The sequence below is a fragment of the Danio rerio genome, chromosome 2, assembly GCF_052040795.2.
Source record: "Danio rerio strain M-AB ecotype USA chromosome 2, GRCz13ab, whole genome shotgun sequence".
NCBI classification, from domain to species: Eukaryota; Metazoa; Chordata; class Actinopteri; order Cypriniformes; family Danionidae; genus Danio; species Danio rerio.
In genome coordinates, this window is record NC_141022.1 from 58,502,501 (window position 1) to 58,525,000 (window position 22,500).

A 22,500-nucleotide genomic window follows, 5' to 3' on the forward strand; every position below is an offset into this window, starting at 1 on the left:
GATAGTAATAATAACAACAATATTAATATTAAACATTAATATTAGTAGTAGTAGTATTAATCATTATTTTGCATATTATTATTATAAATAATAATTAAGGCTACACAGTGGCGCGGTGGGTAGCACAATCGCCTCACAGCAAGAAGGTCACTGGTTTGAGCCCCGGCTGGGTCAGTTGGCGTTTCTGTGTGGGGTTTGCATGTTCTCCCCGTGTTGGCATGGGTTTCCTCCGGGTGCTCCGGATCCCCCAGACGTCCAAACACATGTGGTATAGGTGAATTGGGAAAGCTAAATTGTTCCAGCTGCAACCCATCAATGGAAAACTCCCATACATTTATTTACCCATACACTCATTCACACTCATACACTACAGTCGATTTTTAGCATACCCAATTCACCTATAGCACATGTCTTCGGGCTTGTGAGGGAAAACCGAAGCATGAGCATAAGAACACGGGGAGAACATGCAAACTCAACACAGAAATGCCAGCTGACCCAGCCGAGGCTCGAACCAGCGGCCTTGCTGTGAGGCGAACTTGCTACCCACTGCGCCACTACGTTGCCACATTATTATTATTATTATTATTATTATTATTGGTAATAGTAGTAGTATTAGTAGTAATTAATTATTATTAGTAATAGTAGTAAGTTTTACTTATATTTATTGAATATTGAGTATTGTTGTTATTATTATAAGAATTATTAGTATTGTTGCTATTATTATTATTCGTATTACTAATTATTGTTATTTTTTATTATTTTTATTATTATTAATTATTACATATTATTATTATTGTTATTATTATTATTATTATTATTATTATTAATATTATTATTATTATTAATAATGTTTGTTAAGTGTTGTTTATAATAATAATAATAATAATAATAATTATTATTATTATTATTGCTATTATTATTATTATTTTTTTTCGGCTTAGTCCCTTTATATTAATTTGGGGATGCCACAGCGGAATGAACCGCTAACTTATCCAGCAAGTTTTTACGTAGTGGATGCCCTTCCAGCCGCAACCCATATGTGGGAAACATCCACACACACTCATTCACACTCATACACTACGGACAATTTAGCCTACCCAATTCACCTGAACCGCATGCGTTTGGACTGTGGGGGAAACCAGAAAACCCGTAGGAAACCCACAGGAATGCAGGGAGAACATGCAAACTCCACACAGAAATGGCAACTGACCCAGCCGAGGCTCGAACTCACGACCTTCTTGCTGTGAGTTGACAACACTACCTACTGTGCCACTGCGTTGCTTATTATTTTTATCAATAATAATTTTTTTTTTTTTTGTGGAAGCAGAACATCGTTAATATCTTTACTGTAACTTTTGATTATTTTAATGCTCTTTGCTGAATAAAAGCATTTATTTATAATACAAATATCTTCCTGACCCCCAAACTTCTGACCAATCACATGTGTTGATTTACTTTGCTGACGGGGCACATTTAATTCGGACAAAACCTCCATTTTTCTTTAGCATCCAGAAGAGTCCTCCACAGCACACATGCTTCAGTAATAGTGTTAGCACAGCACTGTTTCTGCTAGAGGTTAGGCGTTCATGTAAAGATAAAATATGGCCATGCAATGCCAAGGTCATGAGTTTGAATGGAGGAACTGATCGAAATGAAACCTTTAATGTGATGCAGATCACTTCAGATAAAGGCATTTGTCGTGCGTGCGTGCGTGCGTGCGTGCGTGTGTGTGTGTGTGTGTATGTGTATGTGTCTGTCACGGTGTTGTTGTGTGTGCGTGCGCATGCGTGCCTGCGTGTGTGTGTGTGTATGTGTATGTGTATGTGTATGTGTATGTCTATCACGGTGTTGTTATGTGTGTGTGTGTGCGTGCAATGTTTGTGTATGTGTGTGTATTTGTGTTGTATGTATATGTATCTGTCTGTCCGTGCTGTGTTGTGTGTGTGTGTGTGTGTGCATGTGTGTGTGTGCAGTGTTACATTGTGATGTGTATGTCTATCTGTGCTGTGTGTTCAGTGTGTCTGTTCAGTGTATGTGTGTGTCTGTGCAATATGTATGTGTGTCTCTCTGTGTTGCGTGTGTCTGTGTGTGCAATGTTCTGTTGTGTGTGTCTGTCTGTCTGTCTGTCATTTGCCTGTGTGTCTGTCTGTCTGTCTGTCTGTCTGTCTGTCTGTCTGTCTGTTTGTCCTTGTGCTCTGTGTGTGTGTGTGTGTGTCTCTCTGTAAGCCTGTGCTGTGAGTGTGTGTGATGTTTCTGTCCTCCTGCTTCTGTTCTCTCTGCTCTTCACTGCAGTGACAGGCTCAGGACTGTCCTCTCACCGCCAGAAATAGCACACACACACACACACACACACACACACACACACACACACACACACACATACATACACACAGACTCCTCTCAGGTTACTCTAGAGAACATCTACAACACGAGAAGCACAGAAACAGCCCACAGTATTTCCACAGAAATATCTCCAGAAACTATATATTCACTATATATATAACACTATATAACTCTATATATTCAGGAGTCACCACAGTGGAATGAACCGCCAACTTATCCAGCATATGTTTTACACAGCAGATGCACTTCCAGCTGCAATCCAGTACAGATAAATACGGACAAATTAAGTTCATTCAATCCACCTATAGCGCATGTGTTTGGACTGTGGGGGAAACTGGAGGTAACCCATGCCAACATAGGAAAAAACATACAAACTCCACACAGAAATGCAAACTGGCCCAGTCGGGACTCGAACCAGCAACCTTCTTGCTGTGAGTAGACAGTGCTAACCACTGAGCCACCATGTCACACTATTATTATCATATTATTATTATTGTTTTTTTTCTTATTATTTTTATGCAAATTTATATTGGTTTTATTAAAAACAAGTTTAGATTTGTCCACCTGTGGGGTTTTGTAGATGTCTGCATCACCATGTGTGGTATAAGGACAGGACGTGTTTGGATATAACTGTTGTTTGACTACACTTTGTTATTTTTGCTCATTTATTAGTTTACTGAAGATTAGAACTGAATTTAGAAATAGTTTCGAACAAATCTTTGTGCTTAATAAACAAAATGAATTATGTTGGCTAATGGATGTGTTCAGTGGAGTGAGTTTCCACCGGTTCCTTACTCCACGAAAGTAAAGGAGTCAAGTAAAGAGTGCAAGTAAAGAGAAAGAGGGCGAATGGAGGAGGCTCATTCTTTATTCTCGTGCTGCAGATGCTCTGTTTAACTGTTTTCTCGCTAGTGAACCGTTCAGTTTTTCTACTTAGAAACTCCACCATGTAAATAGCCAACGAGCTATGGTGTGACACAACTGACTCTTAAAGGGAATGGGAGATGAGACTCTGATTGGTTTATTCTCAAAACACAACCAGAACTCATTAAGAGAAGATGCTCAAACCTTGTTAGACCATGCGCTGTGGTGCAAAGCGGATTTTTCCTTCCTTAAAATAGCACAAGTGGATTCTGACACGTCAATAATGCTTTTGCACCCTGCGCTTTAGACTTTGTGCTTTGTTCGTTTAAACAAAGCATACCTATCAACCCTCCTGTTTTTCCCGGGGTTCCAACACAATCTCACGGCAATTCGTAACTTTTTCATTTAGTGGCTAATTCGTATGAATTCGTACGATCTAATTCGTACAATTTAGTACGATTTGCTTATCCCCAATGACGGTTGGGGTTAGGGGTGGGGTCAGGTGCTACGCCTCCTTTTTAAAATCGTACCATTTCGTACGACTGAACTTGTACGAATTCGCACGAATTAGCCACTAAACTGGCAAAACGTAAAATACTTACGTTTTCTCGTGAGATCAGGCTGGGGGTTCTCACGTATTTTAAAGTTCTATCCCTTTATCGTCCTGTAAAGGTATTTTCCCGTATTTCTCCCGTATTTTCAGTCTTTCTCTAAAGGGTGGCAATAAACATTAAAGAGCCCCGTTTTGCATTAAAACAAGTTATATTTTGGTTTTAGGGGTGTCCAACAACAGGCTGATATGCGTGCAAGGTCTTATAATATGCTTATAATATGCATTTGTTTTTACCTAATTATCCAAGCGACTCCCATATGATTCGTTCAGCGATTCATTTGTTCCCAAACCCCTCCTTAGCCCGATGACACAATCTGTTGCGATTGGTCGACAGCGTTCAGCACGAGACAGCCGAATCTCTGTCAGTGATCGTCATCTTGGCGTCGTGATCAGTCCCGTAAACCTCTAGTGTGTGGAGGGAAAGTGCTTGCACCTTTTAGCGGAACTGTAAGTACATATTTGGATATATACTGTATCGACGTCGATGCGATCCAACAAAAGATCCGCACCCAACTCGATTCGTTTATTCGAATCTGAGTCAAATATTTAGCTAAAAAGTCAATAGTTTTAAACATGCTGCTCTTTTAGATTTAAACCTCAGCTGGATGATTTCATTTCCTTAGAGCTGTGTTACATACTGCATGGAAGCTTATGTTCAAAAACTCAATAATAGGGGCTCTTTAAAGAGTCGATTCTCCTTATACACAACCCATACCGTCGAACCACCAGGGGCCGCCCCTTGCTCTTAAATGAGAGTCTGTACTTTTGTTTGATTTAGGCATGAAAACGCCTTAAAATAAATATAAAAAGGGTGGGATTCCTTTTCCTTTTTATTACAGGTGCCGTTGCTTCTCCTATGCAATCCTTTAAAACAGATATAGCAGTGCGTAACTGTCAGCTGATGCCCTCCATAGTGATAAGTAGACGCTGTTTCCCAAACAGATTCTGTACATGTGATTTGAAGCTGAGCAAAAGTCTGGGTTTTGGCTGCATGTTTGAACCGACATATACACATAATAATAATAACATCTAAAGGGTTTTCTTTTTTTAAACACAACAAATTTTGTCCTAAATGAGTGTAAAAAGTTAGGAAAGCAGTCGAACGCTTTCATTATAACATTAGATGTGTGCATTTTCAAAGTGACACCTGTTATTTAATGTAACCAAATGAAAAATTCCAACCCGGGGTCATTGTAGAAACGTAGCCCCGCGGACGTTTCTGCGGACTGCGAAATACGTCCCTGGAGGTACATATTCCAGCGTTTTTTGTTTTTGTGGATCCACGAGAGGCCGCTGTGAGCGCTTTTTCACGTCTCGAGTGCGCGCCTGCGCTGTTCTCACGCGAAAAGCTGCCGGAGGCCACTGTGGAGCGTCCGTCCGTCTGTCCGATTGGCCCACCCGGCCACCCTCCTCTTCCTCCTCCTCCTCCTCCACCTTCCCTAAACCCAAGCCACGGTTTGCAAAAGCCGTCCAGAAAAAAAAAAAGCAGAAGCCCTCATCTTTGATCTCGACCGCGTTTTCGGATCCCGTTCTTGTCCTTATTTTTCGGATTCTGTTTTTCATCTTACCCGATTTCTGCAACCGCTCTTCCCCGGACCCTATCCCGGTCGTCCCCGCGGCCGGCTCCTCATATCATCCTCAAAACATATCGCTCACTGTTTATTTACAATGAAACCGATTTTAAACAGATGAAATGATGAACAGATTTAGTAATTTGGTTAATTTTAGCGGGGTATTTGTTTTTTTCATCATAACATAACTCTTATTATGGTGGGCATATCCCTTATTTTCACATCCCAATGTTGTCAGGTATGAAATGGAGCACTTGGAATGATTGTAAGAAAGTGTCTGGTGAAAGTGTGCAAAAACTGTCAGTTAAAGTGTCAGAGAGATGAAAGAATGTGTTTTCTACAGGTGGTTTGTCAAACCCACTCACCTGTGTGATGCACACTCAAAATTGATCATGTTTTTGAGTTGTCTTATGGTATGGTGGGGAAAAGAAGACCCCTAAATATAAAATCAGTGTTCACCTACTAACTCAATGAGAAAAGCATCGTGTTTTGAGCCGTCCTTGATCATAACCTCTCCCGCTGATGGTTTTATAGTTTATTTTTTTTTCAGTTTAGCTGTAGATGAGGCGAGTGAGGATGTAGTTTGACGTCACAGGAGTTTATCGTTCCGTCTCTATCGCATTGCTTTCTTCTGACTCCTCCATTAAACACAATTGTCTTTATCGGTCCATCAGTAAAGCACTTAGATCAACACTGCTGGTTCTCCAAATGAGGAAAGTGAGTGACATCTTTACCCTTTACCGTCTGGATCAATGATACACTGGGAAAAGCAGTTCCAGGCTATAGATCCACTGGAGAATGGGTAAAATAGTCTGATGGTGGGCTTTGCATCTAGGAAATGAACCATGCAGTGCAGGTTTTCATAAGGACCGTAGTGATGCAGATATTCTGAATAAACAGTGATGTTTAAGATTTACTATGGTTTTTATGCATTCAATAGGATGTTCAAGTTCTTAAAGGGCACCTATTTAACCCCTTTTTTTAGGATTTAGGATAAGTCTCCAGAATGTGTCTGGCTTAAAACACCCATGATTTTATTTGTTATACTTTTTATAGGTGAATTGAATAAACTAAATTGGTGTATGTGAATGTGACAGTGTATGGGTGTTTCCTAGTACTGGGTTGCAGCTGCAAGGGCTTCGGCTGTGTAAAGCATACTGTAAAAGTAGGTGGTTTCATTCTGGGCTCTGATGAATAACACAGTAAAGAGGGCCGCACACCGGATGCAGATGCTTCCTCAGGTTCCACATTGAAGTCTTCAGTGTTGAAATTATTTTAACAGTTGGCAAACAAGTTTCGCACTGAGCTGTTATAAGTGTGCCCTTCTCGGATTTCAGGGTGAAATTATTTTTGAATTTCCAGCAATGAAATGCATTTTTATCACTCGCCATGGTGGCAGCTCTCAGACTTGTTGTAGTAGCCTAATGTTTTTAGCTGCAATCAAACCGAAAAACCAACTAAAAGCATAAGAATAGCACTGCTTTAATAAATGGCCAGCAGAAGGCATCGTGCATATCAAAAACAGGCAAAGCAACAGATATTATACATATTATACAGATAATATTCAACATATTTAGACGTAACCCCATTTGTAATCTTTAACATTTTTATATGTAACTGTAATTTAATTATACATTTTTTTTATCAGTAACTGAAACTGATTACATAACACCATTTCATGTAATTACTTCACACTGGATGAGAGATCATCATCTTCAGCTTAACCTCACAAAAACGGAAATGCTTGATGTTTCTGCCAACCCGACTCTACATCATAACTTTTCAATCTAGATTGGATGGTGCAACCATTACTGCATTCAAAACAGTGAAAAGCCTTGGAGTAACGATTGATGACCAACCAAAGTTCTCTGATTACATTTCTAGAACTGCTCGATCTTGCAGATTGGCACTCTATAACATCAGAAAGGTCCGACCCTTCTTATCTGAACATGCAGCTCAACTCCTTGTTCAAGCTCTTGTTCTTTCCAGACTGGATTACTGCAACTCTCTACTAGCCGGGCTTCCAGCTAACTCTATAAAACCTCTTCAGCTGCTTCAGAACGCAGCAGCACGAGTGGTCTTTAATGAACCTAAAAGAGCACATGTCACTCCGATGCTCATCCGTTTGCACTGGCTGCCAGTTGCTGCTCGCATCAAATTCAATGCTCTGATGTTTGCTTACAAAGCGACTTCTGGCTTTGCTCCTTCTTATCTGCTCTCACTTCTGCAGATCTATGTGCCCTCCAAAAACTTGCTTTCTGTGAATGAACGTAGCCTCGTGGTTCCATCCCAAAGAGGGAAGAAATCACTTTCCCGAACTCTCGCGTTCAATCTGCCCAGTTGGTGGAATGAACTCCCTAACTGCATCAGAACGGCAGAGTCACTCGCTGTATAAAAGAAACGACTAAAAACTCAACTATTTAGTCTCCACTTTCCTTCCTAATCTGCAATTGCCTCTCTGGCTCCACCGCTAACTGTATTACAAAAAAAAATAAAAAATACAAATGCTTTGCTTCTTACACTTTACATACCTGAAACTTGCCTACAGCACTTGCCTATTCATTGTTGCTCTTACAGTTGTGTAAATTGCTTCCATGTCCTCATTTGTAAGTCTCTTTGGATAAAAGCGTCTGCTAAATGACTAAATGTAAATGTAACTAGTTACTCCACAACACTAGCCACCCCCTTAAAGGGTCATGAAACCCCCTACTTTCAGTTAAGGTCTACCTCAAAAATTTTTTAAAAAATGTATCATAATGGGCGTGGAGCTCTGTGATCGGAGGCAGGAGTGGGCGTGGCCAGCAGAGCAGGAGAGAAGGAGGGGAGCAAGCAACTGTTGTCAGTCGGCTCACAAAATGAGACACAAACCATGAGGAGACGCATGATTTTATAGTTTACAAAGTTAAAATGCAAAGAAATTAACAGTAATTTAATGTCCTGCTACATTTGTTATTCGTAATTTCATACACACAACCACAATTTATATTATTATGAAGATAATTGTGTTCATAAACACTATAAATAAGGACTTCCCCCTGAATCCCCAGGTCTGAATGCAGACTCAGTGCAGCAGGTCTCTTGCCCTGCCTATTTCAACCATTAGCACTGCTGGTAATCTGGAGGATTTGGGCAAACACAGCAGCACGGTGATGTGTCTTAATGTGATGAAAGACAAAGTCGCCATTCTTTGCCATACTCGTTCAACGCTCCCGATTAAATGCTCGATGCACACACACATCGGCCCTGACAGGATCGCATGGAAAACATGCAACAAACCCCGTGGATCATGGAAGCAAACACATACGACCCTTCATGAATGGCTAAATACTGTGTGCCGTGGACGCGGTCTCACCCAGTCATCAACATGGGTCTCACAGCTTGGCACTGGCAGGTCTGCCTTGCCTTCGGAAAGCACGTGTAGTCATGAATAATTAAGAAGCCGGCTCTTCTCATAGGATAAGAAAACTCTGCTATGAATAATAATGAAAAACCGACGCGTCATCTTTGCACTTGCAATTTTGCGCTACGTCACTGATTTTGATCCGCCCCAAAAATAATTTTAAACCTGAAATTAGCTGAAATCAGCTGACAAAAGCTCAAAATTATCCAGTTTTTCCCACAATTAAAGCTGACAGCTGCTAACATTGTCTTAACTGATGCTCAACACTCACACACATCTGTTAAAAACCCAAAAAAAGTACTCGAGGGTTTCTTGAACCTTTAAGAGTTCTGTTTGATTATGTTTGTTGTGATTAGGGTTGTAACGGTATGAATTTTTTACGGTATGATAATCGTCTAAAACAATACCACGGTTTGACGGTTTCGCGGTATACGGTATGTTACAAATGTTACAAAATAATAGAACAGTAAAGCAAATTTGACTTTTTCCAAATAATATATTTTCAGTTACTATAAACAACAACACTTACAATGAACAAATAAAAAAATAAGAAAATAATAAATAATGTGTCAAAGTCCAAATAAAGTCCAAATAAACATGGTGCAAATCCTCAGTAAAAAAAAATATATATATAAATATTTACTATACTATAAATAGTTACATAACGAAACTAGATTCAATATGGACCATCAGCATGGATATGGTTGTCTGTGGATATGGATTTGGATTTGGTTGTCTGCAATGCAGACAAACAGCTGCACCTTCATTTGCGTCTTTTGAAAACAGCAAGAGCAGCAGTTCGTCTTTGCTGTGTCACTGTTTTGTCATGTTTCTGTGCTGCTGTGAATGCAAAAGTACTTAGTATGAGAATTATTTCATGCAAAACTCTTTTTTTGCGTTTTATTTAGCCGCGCATATATGTATGCCTATCTCTCATTCCGTGTTGTTCAAAAAGCTCGTTTTTGGTCCACAAACAAAAGCGAAACCTATGCTTATTGGTTGTGATATAGCGAGTTTGAACCAATCTGGGCATGGAGGAGGGACAATGCATCAATGTATCATGTCTGGTTTGTCCGGAGACACAGTGACGAGCGTTTCTTTGTCAAATCAGCGTTGTCAAATTTTGATGACGTAACCGCACTGATTCCGGAGCCTCCGGAGCCGCGAATGTTATGTGATACAGCACTGGAAAGCTGAGATTCTCTTCTTTATGCCAATCTTTGAATTGTATGAATCAGATCAGCGGATCAAAAGTTATTAAACATTTAAGAGCAATACTTATTTTTAGCCGCGGGCGGCTGTCTCGGTCTTTAAGGGTTAAAACCGTTGATATGCAATTGTTCATGGTATGATAATCGTGCACGTTCAAATCGTGGTAGACCGTCATACCGGTATATTGTTACAACCCTAGTTGTGATTGACATTTTAATCCCTGTAAATTTGAAACTTCTAAGCTGGAGACGTTTGAACTCTTTTATGTCAAAAGATCAAAGAAAGTGTGGTATTTTGTTTTGCCGTGACCTCCTCTTAAAAAGTGAACTTTGAACTTTGAAGTTGTGGAATGAGCAGGGCGACAGCGGGTCCTTTAGAAAGCTCAACACTCAGGCAATTACTCTTACAAGTGGTACAGGAGCTTTACAGGTGCGTCAGTAACACCTGTGTCAGCAATGCTGTGCTGCAACAGGGCACACACACACGAATGACCGCAGTGCTGATGTCTCCAACCTGACCTGCTTTCTCTGTTTTGTGCAGATCATTCCATCATTACTGTTCTCCTTCTGTCTCCGTAAATAACACAGTTTGAGGGATGATGGGCTTGTTAGTGTTAACTAATGGTCTGAAGCTGGGATCTGGGGTCGCACCTTGCCTGAAGAGCAAATACTGACTATGTCTGAATCAGAGCAATGCGAAGGAACCAAAGGGCAGGTTTACACTCCATCACTAATTTTTGGACTACAGCGATTAGGAATGGCGACACGGTGGCTCAGTGGTTAGCACTGTCACCTCACAGCAAGAAAGTCGCTGGCTTGAGTCCAGGGTCAGGGCATTTCTGTGTGGAGTTTGCATGTTCTCTCTGTGCTGGCGTGGGTTTCCCCCAGGTGCTCCGGTTTTGGATTAACTAAATTGGCTGCCCTACTAAAAAAACTGCTTAAACCAGCCTAGGCTGGTTGGCTGGTTTTAGCTGGTCAACCAGGCTGGTTTTAGAGGGGTTTAGCGATTTCAAGGGCTGGTTTCCAGCCATTTCCAGCCCGATCTTAGCTGGTCAGGCTGAAAAATGACCAGCCTGAACCAGCTAAAACCAGATTGACCAGCCTGGTTTAAACTGGACATAGCTGGTTTTAGCTGGACTCCCAGTTGGCTAGGCTGGCCAAGCTGATTTTAGCTGGTCATCTCCCAGCCTGACCAGCTAAGACCAGGCTGGAAATGGCTGGAAACCAGAATGGAAGTGGCCAAAACCCTTCTAAAACCAGCCTGGTTGACCAGCTAAAACCAGCAAACCAGCCTAGGCTGGTTTAAGCTGTTTTCTTCAGCAGGGTGCAGTGTGAGTGTGTGTGTGTGTGTGTGTGAATGTGAGAGTGTATGTGTGTTTCCCAGTACTGGGTAGGGAAGGTACTGGAAGGGCATCCGCTTTGTAAGATATGGCAAACATAGTTGGCGGTTCATTCTGTTGTGTTGACCTCTGAAATAAAGACTGAGGGTGCTTTCACACCTGTGAATTGATTCAGTTGTTCTGAAACAGAGATTACAAATGTTACATTGTTGCTCTTTGCTCTTGGAGCGGTTCGCTTTCACATTGCAAAGTTTCTAATCGCACCAAAAGAGCACAAACAAGTCACGTGCGAGTAAACTCTCCTCACATTGGTCAGTGTCAGGGTTTATTTTGCAGCGTCCTGCTCAGCGCGCGATGTGTCTGAAGAGAGATGCGGTGGGGAGGGATGAGAAGGGTGCGCGACGATGCCTATTTGAGGACGGGAGGGAGACGCAAGATTACCGGGAGATCATCACTCATTTGCGGGCATCCGGAGACTCGCGAAACTTCCCGCCGTACTCATAATTCTCTCTTTATATAGCCGTAAGCCTATTACATATCCATAAAACACTGTAATATAACCGCGCTCGGATCGGATCGCTTTCTCACTGCAATCGAACCGCTCCAGGGTTCGTTTCAATCGAGCCGAGACCCCCTCATTCAAGCGATCTCAGAGCAATTACTTTGGCGCGGAACAGAGCGCGATTGCCCTGTTCACATATGCCAAACGAACCGCGCTAACTGGGCAAACGAGACACGTTCCGAAACAAAAGTGTAGGTGTGAAAGCACCCTTAGAGGAATGTAGCGGCATTTAATATCGTGATAAGGGTAAATGATGACTGTCGAGTCCACTGTGAATCTTTTTCTCATCTTTATTTTATCACATCTTGTGCCATCAAATCAGTGAAATTGCTCCATTGCTCCTCAGTAGCACCCGTCACCACATACCAACTCACGGTCTGAAAATTGTTTCCTCTTCCCTTACTGACCCTCCCACCTGGCTGCCTCAAATGCAGATTTCGACAGAATAAAAGTCTTCATCCACAAAATAAAAACAATAAAGCAAATACTATAAACATGAATTGTATACAAAGCAAATGATCAAACCTGAATACAATAATTATCAAATGTAAACTTAATAATAATAACAATAATCCAATCAATACCCTGCTGAAAAATCCAGCTTAAACCAGCCTAAGCTGGTTGGCTGGTTTTAGCTGGTCGACCAGGCTGGTTTTAGAGGGGTTTTGGCCACTTCCAGGCTGGTTTCCAGCCATTTCCAGCCTGGTTTTAGCTGGTCAGGCTGGGAGATGACCAGCTAAAACCAGCTTGACCAGCCTAGCCAAGCTGGGAGTCCAGCCAAAACCAGCTATATCCAGCTTAAACCAGGCTGGTCAAGCTGGTTTTAGCTGGATTTGGCTGGTCATTTTCCAGCCTGACCAGCTAAGACCAGGCTGGAAATGGCTGGAAACCAGCCTGGAAGTGGCCAAAACCCCTCTAAAACCAGCCTGGTCGACCAGCTAAAACCAGCCAACCAGCCTAGGCTGGTTTAAGCTGGATTTTTCAGCAGGGAAATTATAATCATCCATCCAACCCATGTAATCCAAACATAATAATAATAAAAAAGATAGAAATGGCTCCAACAAGGAAGGAAAATAAATGAATGAATGATCAGGAATTGGCTAAACGTACAGAAAGAAAGTGCTGAACTGTTTGTTTGTCCTGTCTTTGTTCTCTTCTGGCCTCATTTATTTGTTTGCCTACAGAGTGACTGTGATAGTGTCTGTGGAATAGCGTTACCTTGGCATGCCTTGTGTTGTTTGTTTTCTGCTTTTTTTGTACTCCAGAGAAAGACGATTCTTTAGTTGTGTCATCTGTAGATGTTAAATCCTGTGAACTCACGCCGTCCCTTTGAAATGGCTGTCAACATTGGCAGTCGTTTCATTTAGTTCAGGTTTAAAGGACTGACATTACTGCACTGCAAGCAGGAAGAGCCGACACACTATATGCATAATAAAGTCGCTATTAAAACAATATGAATCGTTCTTGTTTTTAAATAGTTTATAATAAATGATTTATCTATGCACATGATTAAAAATCATTAGGCGTCATGGTGGTTGCTGTTGGCATTTCTGTGTGGAGTTCGCATGTTATCCCCATGTTGGCGTGGGTTTCCTCCGGATGCTCCAGTTCCCCCACAGTCCAAACACATGCGCTATAGGAGAAGTGAATGAACTAATTTGGCTGTAATGTATGTGTAAATGAGTGTGTATAGGTGTTTACTAGTACTGGGTTGTGTCTGGAAGGGCATCCGCTGTGTAAAATATGCTGGAATAGTGGCCGGTTCATTTCACTGTGGCGGCCCCTAATTAATAAAGGGACTAAGCTGGTAACACTTTAGAATAACTATCCGTTATAGCTAGTTAATAGATCATTAATAAACTGTTAGTTAATAAGTTATAAATGACTTGTTAAATGTTTAATGTATAACTGTGCCTTATAGATAGACAATAGATAACTTACAAGTTGTTAGTTAACAAGTTATAAATGACTTGTTAACTGTATTTTAATGATTTATAACTATATCTAATACACTAGTAATAGATCACGAATAAGCTGTTAGTAAATAACTTACTAAAGACTTGTAAAGTATCAGTCAATAGTTGATATGTTATTGAGATTCAATTCAATTCAATTCAGCTTTATTTGTATAGCGCTTTTACAATGTAGATTGTGTCAAAGCAGCTTCACATAAATGGTCACAGTAACTGGAACAGTGTAGTTCAGGTTTTAGTGTTTAAGTTCAGTTCAGTGCAGTTTAGCTCAGTTCAGTGTGATTTATTCATTACTGAGAGTTCAAACACTGAAGAGCAAATTCATCGATGCGTAGCTCTACCAATCCTGAACCATGCGAGGCAGTGGCAACAGCGGAGAGGGAAAAAAAACTTCACCTGATGTTATTCTATTGCAACTATTCTTCATTTATTAACTGTTAGTGAATGAGGACTAGTTGCAACTTTAGAATAACGTCCCAATAACACTCACACAAGCAACACTTAATTCATATTAACTCACACTTTACAGATCAGTTGTTCATAGTTTGTTAACCATCTGATAGCAGTGAAACTTTGTAGAACAGCAAATAGATGGAACAAGTTCAAGCTACAGAAATTTAATGTGATATTTAAAATATAAAATGTTTGTACCTTAAGCTTGTTCCACTCATAGGCTTTTCTGCGGGCTTTATTTTACCAAAGAAACTCCACAGATGAAATGTTGAACATTGTGTTTAATGTATAGAAACAGACATACTGAGCCATCACATGGCAGAACAGCGGTATACAACAGAATACAAACCCATGAGGTTTGGCCACTTTTTGTGCTAAACATGAAAACTAAATAAGTAAAAATGTCTTTTATTAGAAAAGTTCTACAAAGTTTCAGTTACTTTTACTGACATACAGTGTCATCTTGCCACTGTTTTGCAGCATGAGAAATGTCCCAAACACTATTTTAACTGTCCAAAATGGGCCAAAATATTTTGTTTTTACCAAGCGGCAACCTCCCGCTCTCCCTCAGGAAGCCAATACGGAAGTAACTAAAACTGCAATTCATGGGAAATTCCGCTAGTCCTGGCCGCTCCTGGCTCTAAAATAGAGCAAATTTCAATTGAGCCCACTGTTAGAATGGCCAACTTTACAGCAGAAAAAAGGTGTTTACAGCCTGGTACAAAAAAAGATTTTAGTTAATACAGCTAATATTACCCTTCATGACAACTGTGAGGGGGTGAATTTTTTTATAACTCATCCGTTTCCTTTATATTAAGTTATATTAAGTTTGCATAATTAAGGGAGTGGCCACTTGAGTGACAGCTAGGTCTCGTTGGTCGCCGTCACGTCACCTCAGCTGAATCCTGCAGTTTAGCCACTGAACTCGGCATATTTATCGTATTTCTGTGTTGTTTTATGTGGCTTTACACACTCAACTGCCTTTTGGACTTGTTTCCTACAATTATTAGATGGCATGGCATGCTGAGTGCACTTAATTGAGCTCACAAACCATTCACGTGGCCTCCGTTTCCCATGTGAGTAAAGTTATATACTTAAATACCATCTCTGTACATGTATTTGTTTTATTTAAGATCATTTATCGTTTATATTTATATTTAGAGCTGTAATGCACTCCAGAATCTGACAGATTGATTAGCTGTAGGCTCTAGAACCGTCATCTGAAGCGTTGTCATACAGTGTTATGCTGGATTTCATCAATAGTCTTACATTAACTAACACAGACTATATCTGAAGTGTTTGGAAGTAATTTGCGTTTTCCTCCTGTTGAAAAACGTCATAAGAACAATGTTTAGTGGCTCAATGTATTACAGCAGTGTTTTTAAAAGTCTAAACACTTTATTGATATAGTGTACAACAAAGCACAAGTGGTCAGAACACAAACGAGTCTCAGGTGATAAAGTATTAAGCGTTTTACCAAAGTAAAGTGTGTCTGAACCAGGTCCAAGCTAAATGCCAGCAGGTGTCTGTAGCTCCGCTCACTCTCCGTCTCTTTGCCCTTGTTTGGTATCCCGCCGTGGGTGTGATGACGCGTGACCAAAATGGCGACGGTTGGCCGCGCCTACTTGTGGCTTCTTTTGCGCTCTTCAGAAACCTATGGGTGACGTCACGGAGACTACGTCCATATATTTTACAGTCTATGGTTTTTACTGATAGTCTAAATATGTGTGTATGTGTGTGTTAATGCATTAAAAAACAGTCAGGAAAAAAACTGCTGCACTATAAAAAGGGTTGCAAGCAGAACTGTTGCAAACTATTTATTTGTGTTGAATTTAAACAAACAAATTAAGTTTAATAATGTTCAACTTAATATGTTTGTTTAAATTCAGCCCAAATAAATTGTTTACAACCACTTAACATAAAAAATTTAGTAAATCCAAGGAATTATCTTTGAACAATTTTTTTTTCAGTGTGTTTTCAAGCCAGAAATAAAGAATTCTTCATTTTATTACCCAAAGGTGACTTTATTGTGTTTTATGTAAAATCGGACCACAAGTCCACATATATGGACATCATTTTTCTCTAAAAGTACATCATATCAAAAGATGATACTTAGGTTTTATTCTAATTAGGTTCCAATAAGCCCAAATAGTAAATAAAAATAAAAATGCATGTAAAAAAACAGCTTGGACCTTAAGAGGTTAACACACCTCCTTTATAGAGTGGCACACTCTTGAGTACACAAAGTGGCGCAAATGGATAAACTATTTAAACTACGTGGTGCAAAACATGAAAATTACTGTTGCACTTGTCTAAAAAGAGCCACAAATCATGCCAAACACGCCCTGCGCCTTATTGCGGTGTATGTTAGGGCCCAATATGTCTATTTGATGCCGACTCTATTATGAACATGCTGTGCTGTGTTCTAATAAACAATTTATTTGTGTGTTCTTTATCCCTGCAGTACAAACAAGTGGAGCAGTACATGTCCTTCCACAAACTTCCGGCAGATTTCCGTCAGAAAATCCACGATTACTATGAGCACCGTTACCAGGGCAAGATGTTTGATGAAGAAAGCATCCTGGAGGAGCTGAACGAGCCGCTCAGAGAGGTGTGTGTATGTGTGTCTGCAAAGGTCTGTCTGTGTGTGTAAACATCTGTGGAAAATAAGCTCCCAGAAGGCCTTGCGTTTCTCTCAGAGCTTTTCCAAAACAATGAAGCCGAGCTGATCTGGGAGCAGCTTCCAAACTCATTTGTGTCACAGTAAACAGCTAAATCCCTTCTGCCAATGGCTTCCGGCTTTAACTACATTTAATGCTGTTTTAGGACAGAACAATGCGCAGACATGAGAGGATCGTATTTTTTAAATGATTCTAAAGGGAAACGTCTCAAAGAATTGCAAAATCATTTCCCAAATTATTAAATGCAATGTTTCAAAGATTGTTAAAATTATTACATTTGACAGAATGGTAAGTGTATTTTATTTTCTTATGTTATCAATAAATTAAGCAATCTAGGCTATAAAATATTTAAAAGATAATAATTAGTGATATACCCCTTAATTTTTTTTAACTTACATGCAAAAAAAAAAAAATATTAACATAATAATTAAATACATGAAGGTTATTATTATTCATGCTATTATTACATTTTTTACAATAAATAATAAAAAATTTATACAGTATATAAACATACTAGGCCATAATAATAGCAACAACAAAAACAACAACAACAACAACAACAACAACAACAACAACAACAACAACAACAACAACAACAACAACAATTGTTTTATATAAAATTGTTATATAAAATATAGATTTGAGTAAATAAAAATAAATAAAATAATAAATATATAATTATTATTTATAAATATAATTGCATATAAATATAAAATAAAAGAATACTAATAACAGTAATAATAATAATAATATCAATAATAATAATATTGATGACGATAGCAACAACAACAAAAATATAAAGTCGATAATTTATAATAATAAATCATTACATAAAAAACAACAACAATAATATTATTATACATATATATATATGTTTTACACAGCGGATGCCCTTCCAGCCGCAACCCATCACTGGGAAACATCCACACACTTTCTTTCACACTCATACACTATGGACAATTTAGCTTATCCAATTCACCTGTACCACATGTCTTTGGACTTGAGGGGTAAACCGGAGCACCCGCAGGTAACCGATGCGAACTCGGGGAGAACAGGCAAACTCTACACAGAAACGCCAACTGACTCAGCTGAGGCTCAAACCAGCGACCTTTATGCTGTGAGGTGACATCACTACCTACTGCGCTAGTGCGTCACCTATTATTATTCATACTATTATTACATTTTCACAATAAAAAAAAAATTTTTTAAACACAAAACATTTTTAAAAACATACTGTACCTCAAGATACTTAAATAATAATTTCTATATTTATATGCGAATAAATAATAATAATAATAATAATAATAATAATAATAATATTATAATAATAATAATAATAATACAGTACTAAGAATACAATTAATTTAATGAAACAGCAACAACAACAATAAAGTATTTAATTTATTATTAATCATATAAATATATATTATTGTTATTAATATTTATACTACTTTTACTTTTCACAATAAATTTTAATATTTTTACACAATTTCTTACACTATTTAAACATAATAGGTCTCAAGATACTTAAATGATCACTTATATATTTACATAATTAATAATAATAATAATAATAATAATAATAATAATAATAATAATAATAATAATAATAATGATAATAATAAAAAGGCGGTGCGGTGGCGCAGTGGGTAGCGATGTCGCCTCACAGCAAGAATAAACTAAATTTACCGTAGTGTATGAGTGTGAATAAAAATGTATGGGTGTTTCCCAGTGATGGGTTGCAGCTGGAAGGGCATCCGCTGCATAAAACATATGCTGGATAATTTGACGATTTATTCCTCTGTGGCGACCCCAGATTGATAAAGGGACTAAGCCGAAAAACAATGCACGAATAATACAATAAAATTTGAATAAAAACAACAACAATTATAAATATTATTACATTATATTATTCATACCAATATTATTATACTATATCTTGTTATATACTGTATAAACATACTGGGCTATAATATACTGACATATTTTTCTGAATCTGAAATATCTGCTTATGTGTTTCTCTCCCTCTCTGAACTTTGCATCTGTTTCCTCTACCGTCAGGAAATCGTGAACTTCAACTGCCGTAAGCTGGTGGCCTCCATGCCTCTATTCGCCAATGCAGAGCCCAATTTCGTGACAGCGATGCTTACAAAGCTGCGTTTCGAGGTTTTCCAGCCTGGCGATTATATAATCCGAGAGGGAACCATCGGAAAAAAGATGTACTTCATTCAGCACGGCGTGGTGAACGTCATCACTAAGGGAACTGTCGGGATGAAACTCACTGACGGATCCTACTTTGGAGGTAAAAAACCAACTGACCTTGTGAATTAGGTGTGAATTAAACCATCACTTCACTTAATTAAACTGCTCAAATCCTCATTGAACCCATAACAGTTCTAATTATTTAAGCCAGATATGTTGTGACCTCCATTATCTTCATTGTTTTTTATTAGATTTACCGCACTTTAATCACTGAACTCTTGATCGCAATTTCGATGAAGACCTTAGCTTCATTTTGAGACTTTCACTTTTTATTTATTTATTTATTATTTTTTTTTATAGATTTTCCAGATGTTCTGATTTTGGTTGTAATATAATGACGCACATTTTTTGTTATGTTGCTTTGGAACAATATGTTCTGTGAAAAGCGATATACAAAGAAACTGGAATTAGAATGGAATAGAACGTAAAGTAAGGTAATGGAATGAAATAGAATAGAATAGAAAAGGAATGGAAAGGAAAGGAACAGGAAGGAAAGGAAAGGAATGGAACGAAATAGAATAGAATAGAATAGAATAGAATAGAATAGAATAGAATAGAATAGAATAGAATAGAACGGAACGGAACGGAATAGAATGGAATGAAATGAATTGGAATTAAACGGAACGAAACAGAAAGTTAAGTGAAGGAATGGAACAAAATGGAATAGAATAGAATGGGATAAAATAGAATAAAATAGAATGGAATAGAATAGAATAGAATAGAGTAGAATGGAATGGAACGGAAAGTAAAGTAATGAAATGGAACGAAAAGGAACAGAACGGAAAAGATTAAAATAGAATAAAATAGAATGGAATGGAACAGAATGGAAAGTAAGGTAAAGGAATGGATTGAAATGGAATAGAATAGAATAGAATAGAATAGAATAGAATAGAATAGAATAGAATAGAATAGAATAGAATAGAATAGAATAGAATAGAATAGAATAGAATGAAATGGAATAGAATAGAATATAATAGAATAAAATAAAATAAAATAGAATAGAACGTAACGTAATGTAGCGTAACGTAACGTAAAGTAATGGAATGGATTGGAACGGAACAGAACAGAATAGAATAGAATAAAATAAAATACAACAAAATAGAAAGGAAAGGAAGGTAAGGGAAAGGAACAAAACGGAATAGAATAGAATAGAATAGAATGGAATAGAATGAGCATGGAATAGAATAGAATAGGCATGGCATAGAATAGAATAGACTGGAATGGAACGAAGCGTAACGAAAAAGAAAGTAAAGAAATGAAATAAAATGGAATAGAATAGAATAGAATGGAACAGAATAGAAAGGAAAGGAAGGTAAAGGAATATTATAGAATAGAATAGAATAGAATAGAATAGAATAGAATAGAATAGAATAGAATAGAATAGAATAGAATGGAACGGAGCGTAACGGAAAAGAAAGTAAAGAAATCAAATAAAACGGAATTGAATCGAATAGAATTGAATGGAATGGAACAGAATTGAAAGGAAAGGAAAGGAATAGAATAGAATATAATAAAATAGGATAAACTGGAATGGAATAGACTGGAATGGAACGGAGCGGAGCAGAACGGAAAAGAAAGTAAAGGAAAGGAATACAATAGAATAGAATAGAATAGAATAGAATAGAATAGAATAGAATAGAATAGAATAGAACAGAACAGAACAGAATAGAATAGAATATAATAGAATTGGAATGGAATGGAAAATAAAGGAAAGGAACAAAATAGAATGGAATAGTATAGAAAATAATAAAAAGGAACAAAATAGAAATGAATTGAACGGAAGAGAGCGTAAAGGAGCAGAATAGAATAGAATAGAATAGAAATGTATTGTAATAGAATAGTATATTCAGGCCAGAGGGAGGCACGGTGGCTCAGTGGTTAGCACTGTGGCCTCACATCAAGAAGCTTGCTGGTTTGAGTCCGGGCATGGCCAGTTGGCATTTCTGTTCGGAGCTTGTGTGTGAATGCAAATGTGTGTATGGGTGTTTCCCAGTACTCTCCACAAAAATAAGGAAAACAATGTTTACTATAAATGTACCACAATCATGTTGCACTGCCTCCTTCAACCTTAAATGGATCTTGCAGAACATTAAAACCTTAAATACCTCTTTTGCACAGTATTCACCTTTAATAACTCTCTTGCACAATATCCTGCACAACAGTGTTCAATCTCATGTAAAAGTACTTGTATAGCCCTCCCTATGTGTCCTATAGATAAGTATCTTATAGTATGTGTGAGTTATGAAGGTTTTTTTTAATAGCTCTTATGTTCAGTGTTGTGTTACTATTGTCATGCGAGACAGGGCATTTCGTTTCTCTGTGTCCACACATGTAGGGGAATGACAGTAAAGCTCGACTTGACTTGACTGGGTTGCAACTAGAAGGGCTTCTGCTGCGTAAAACATATGCTGGAATAGTTGGCAGTTCATTCCGCTGTGGTGACCCCTGATAAATAAAGGGACTACACTAAAGGAAAAAATAACTGTAAAATTTCATCTGACAGACCTCAAGACACGTACACTGAATAAATGCAGCAAACAGCGTCTGGGTGTGTGTGTGTGTGTGTGTGTTTGTGTGTGTGTCTGTGCATCTGTGTGTGCCTGTGCAATTGTGTTTGTGTGTGTGTGCATGTATGTGTGTGTGTGTGTGTTAATGTGTGCATGTATCTGTGCATGTGCGTGTGTCTGTGGGTGTGCATGCGCATCTCTGTGTGTGTGTGTGTGTGTGGGTGTGTGGGTGTGTGTGTGTGTGTGTATGTGTGTGTGTGTGTGTGTGTGCGCGTGTGTGTGTCTGTGCATGTGAGTTTGTGTTTCTGTGCATGTCTGTGTGTTTGTGCATGTGCATGTGTGTGTGTTCATGTGTTTATGTGTGTGTGTGTGTCTGTACATTTGTGCCTGTGTGCATGTGTCTGTGCATACTGTATGTCTGTGTGCGCCTCTGTGTCTGTTCATGTCTGTGTGCGTGTGTCTGTTTATATCTGTGTGTGTGTGTGTGTGTGTGTGTGTGTGTGTGTGTGTGTGTGTGTGTGTGTGCGCTGAGCAGAGGAACAGGATCTCTCTCTGCAGCTGTATCTCCTCATGACTCAGCCTGTTTGAGCTGCAGAGGGCAGGAGGTTTGGAAGAGGCTCTCGCCGCGTGACCTTGGAAAAGTCAAAGACGAGCTGATTTCTGCTGTAGCCTGAGATGAAGAAGAAAAGAGAGACGCGATTGTGTGTAGAGGATCAGTCT

At 38.7% G+C, this 22,500-nt stretch overlaps 1 protein-coding gene across 2 annotated transcripts in view; it reads left to right on the forward strand.

Annotated features, from left to right (window-relative positions):
* The window catches only part of LOC101885373 (potassium/sodium hyperpolarization-activated cyclic nucleotide-gated channel 2), a 169,599-nt gene that overhangs the window by 111,442 nt on the left and 35,657 nt on the right, over positions 1-22,500 (forward strand). For both annotated transcript variants that reach the window (XM_087241430.1, XM_087241429.1), the window contains exons 5-6: positions 16,795-16,941; positions 19,073-19,313. In XM_087241430.1, the coding sequence (XP_087097556.1) occupies positions 16,795-16,941; positions 19,073-19,313 (388 nt within the window). The remainder of the gene's footprint in view (positions 1-16,794; positions 16,942-19,072; positions 19,314-22,500) is intronic.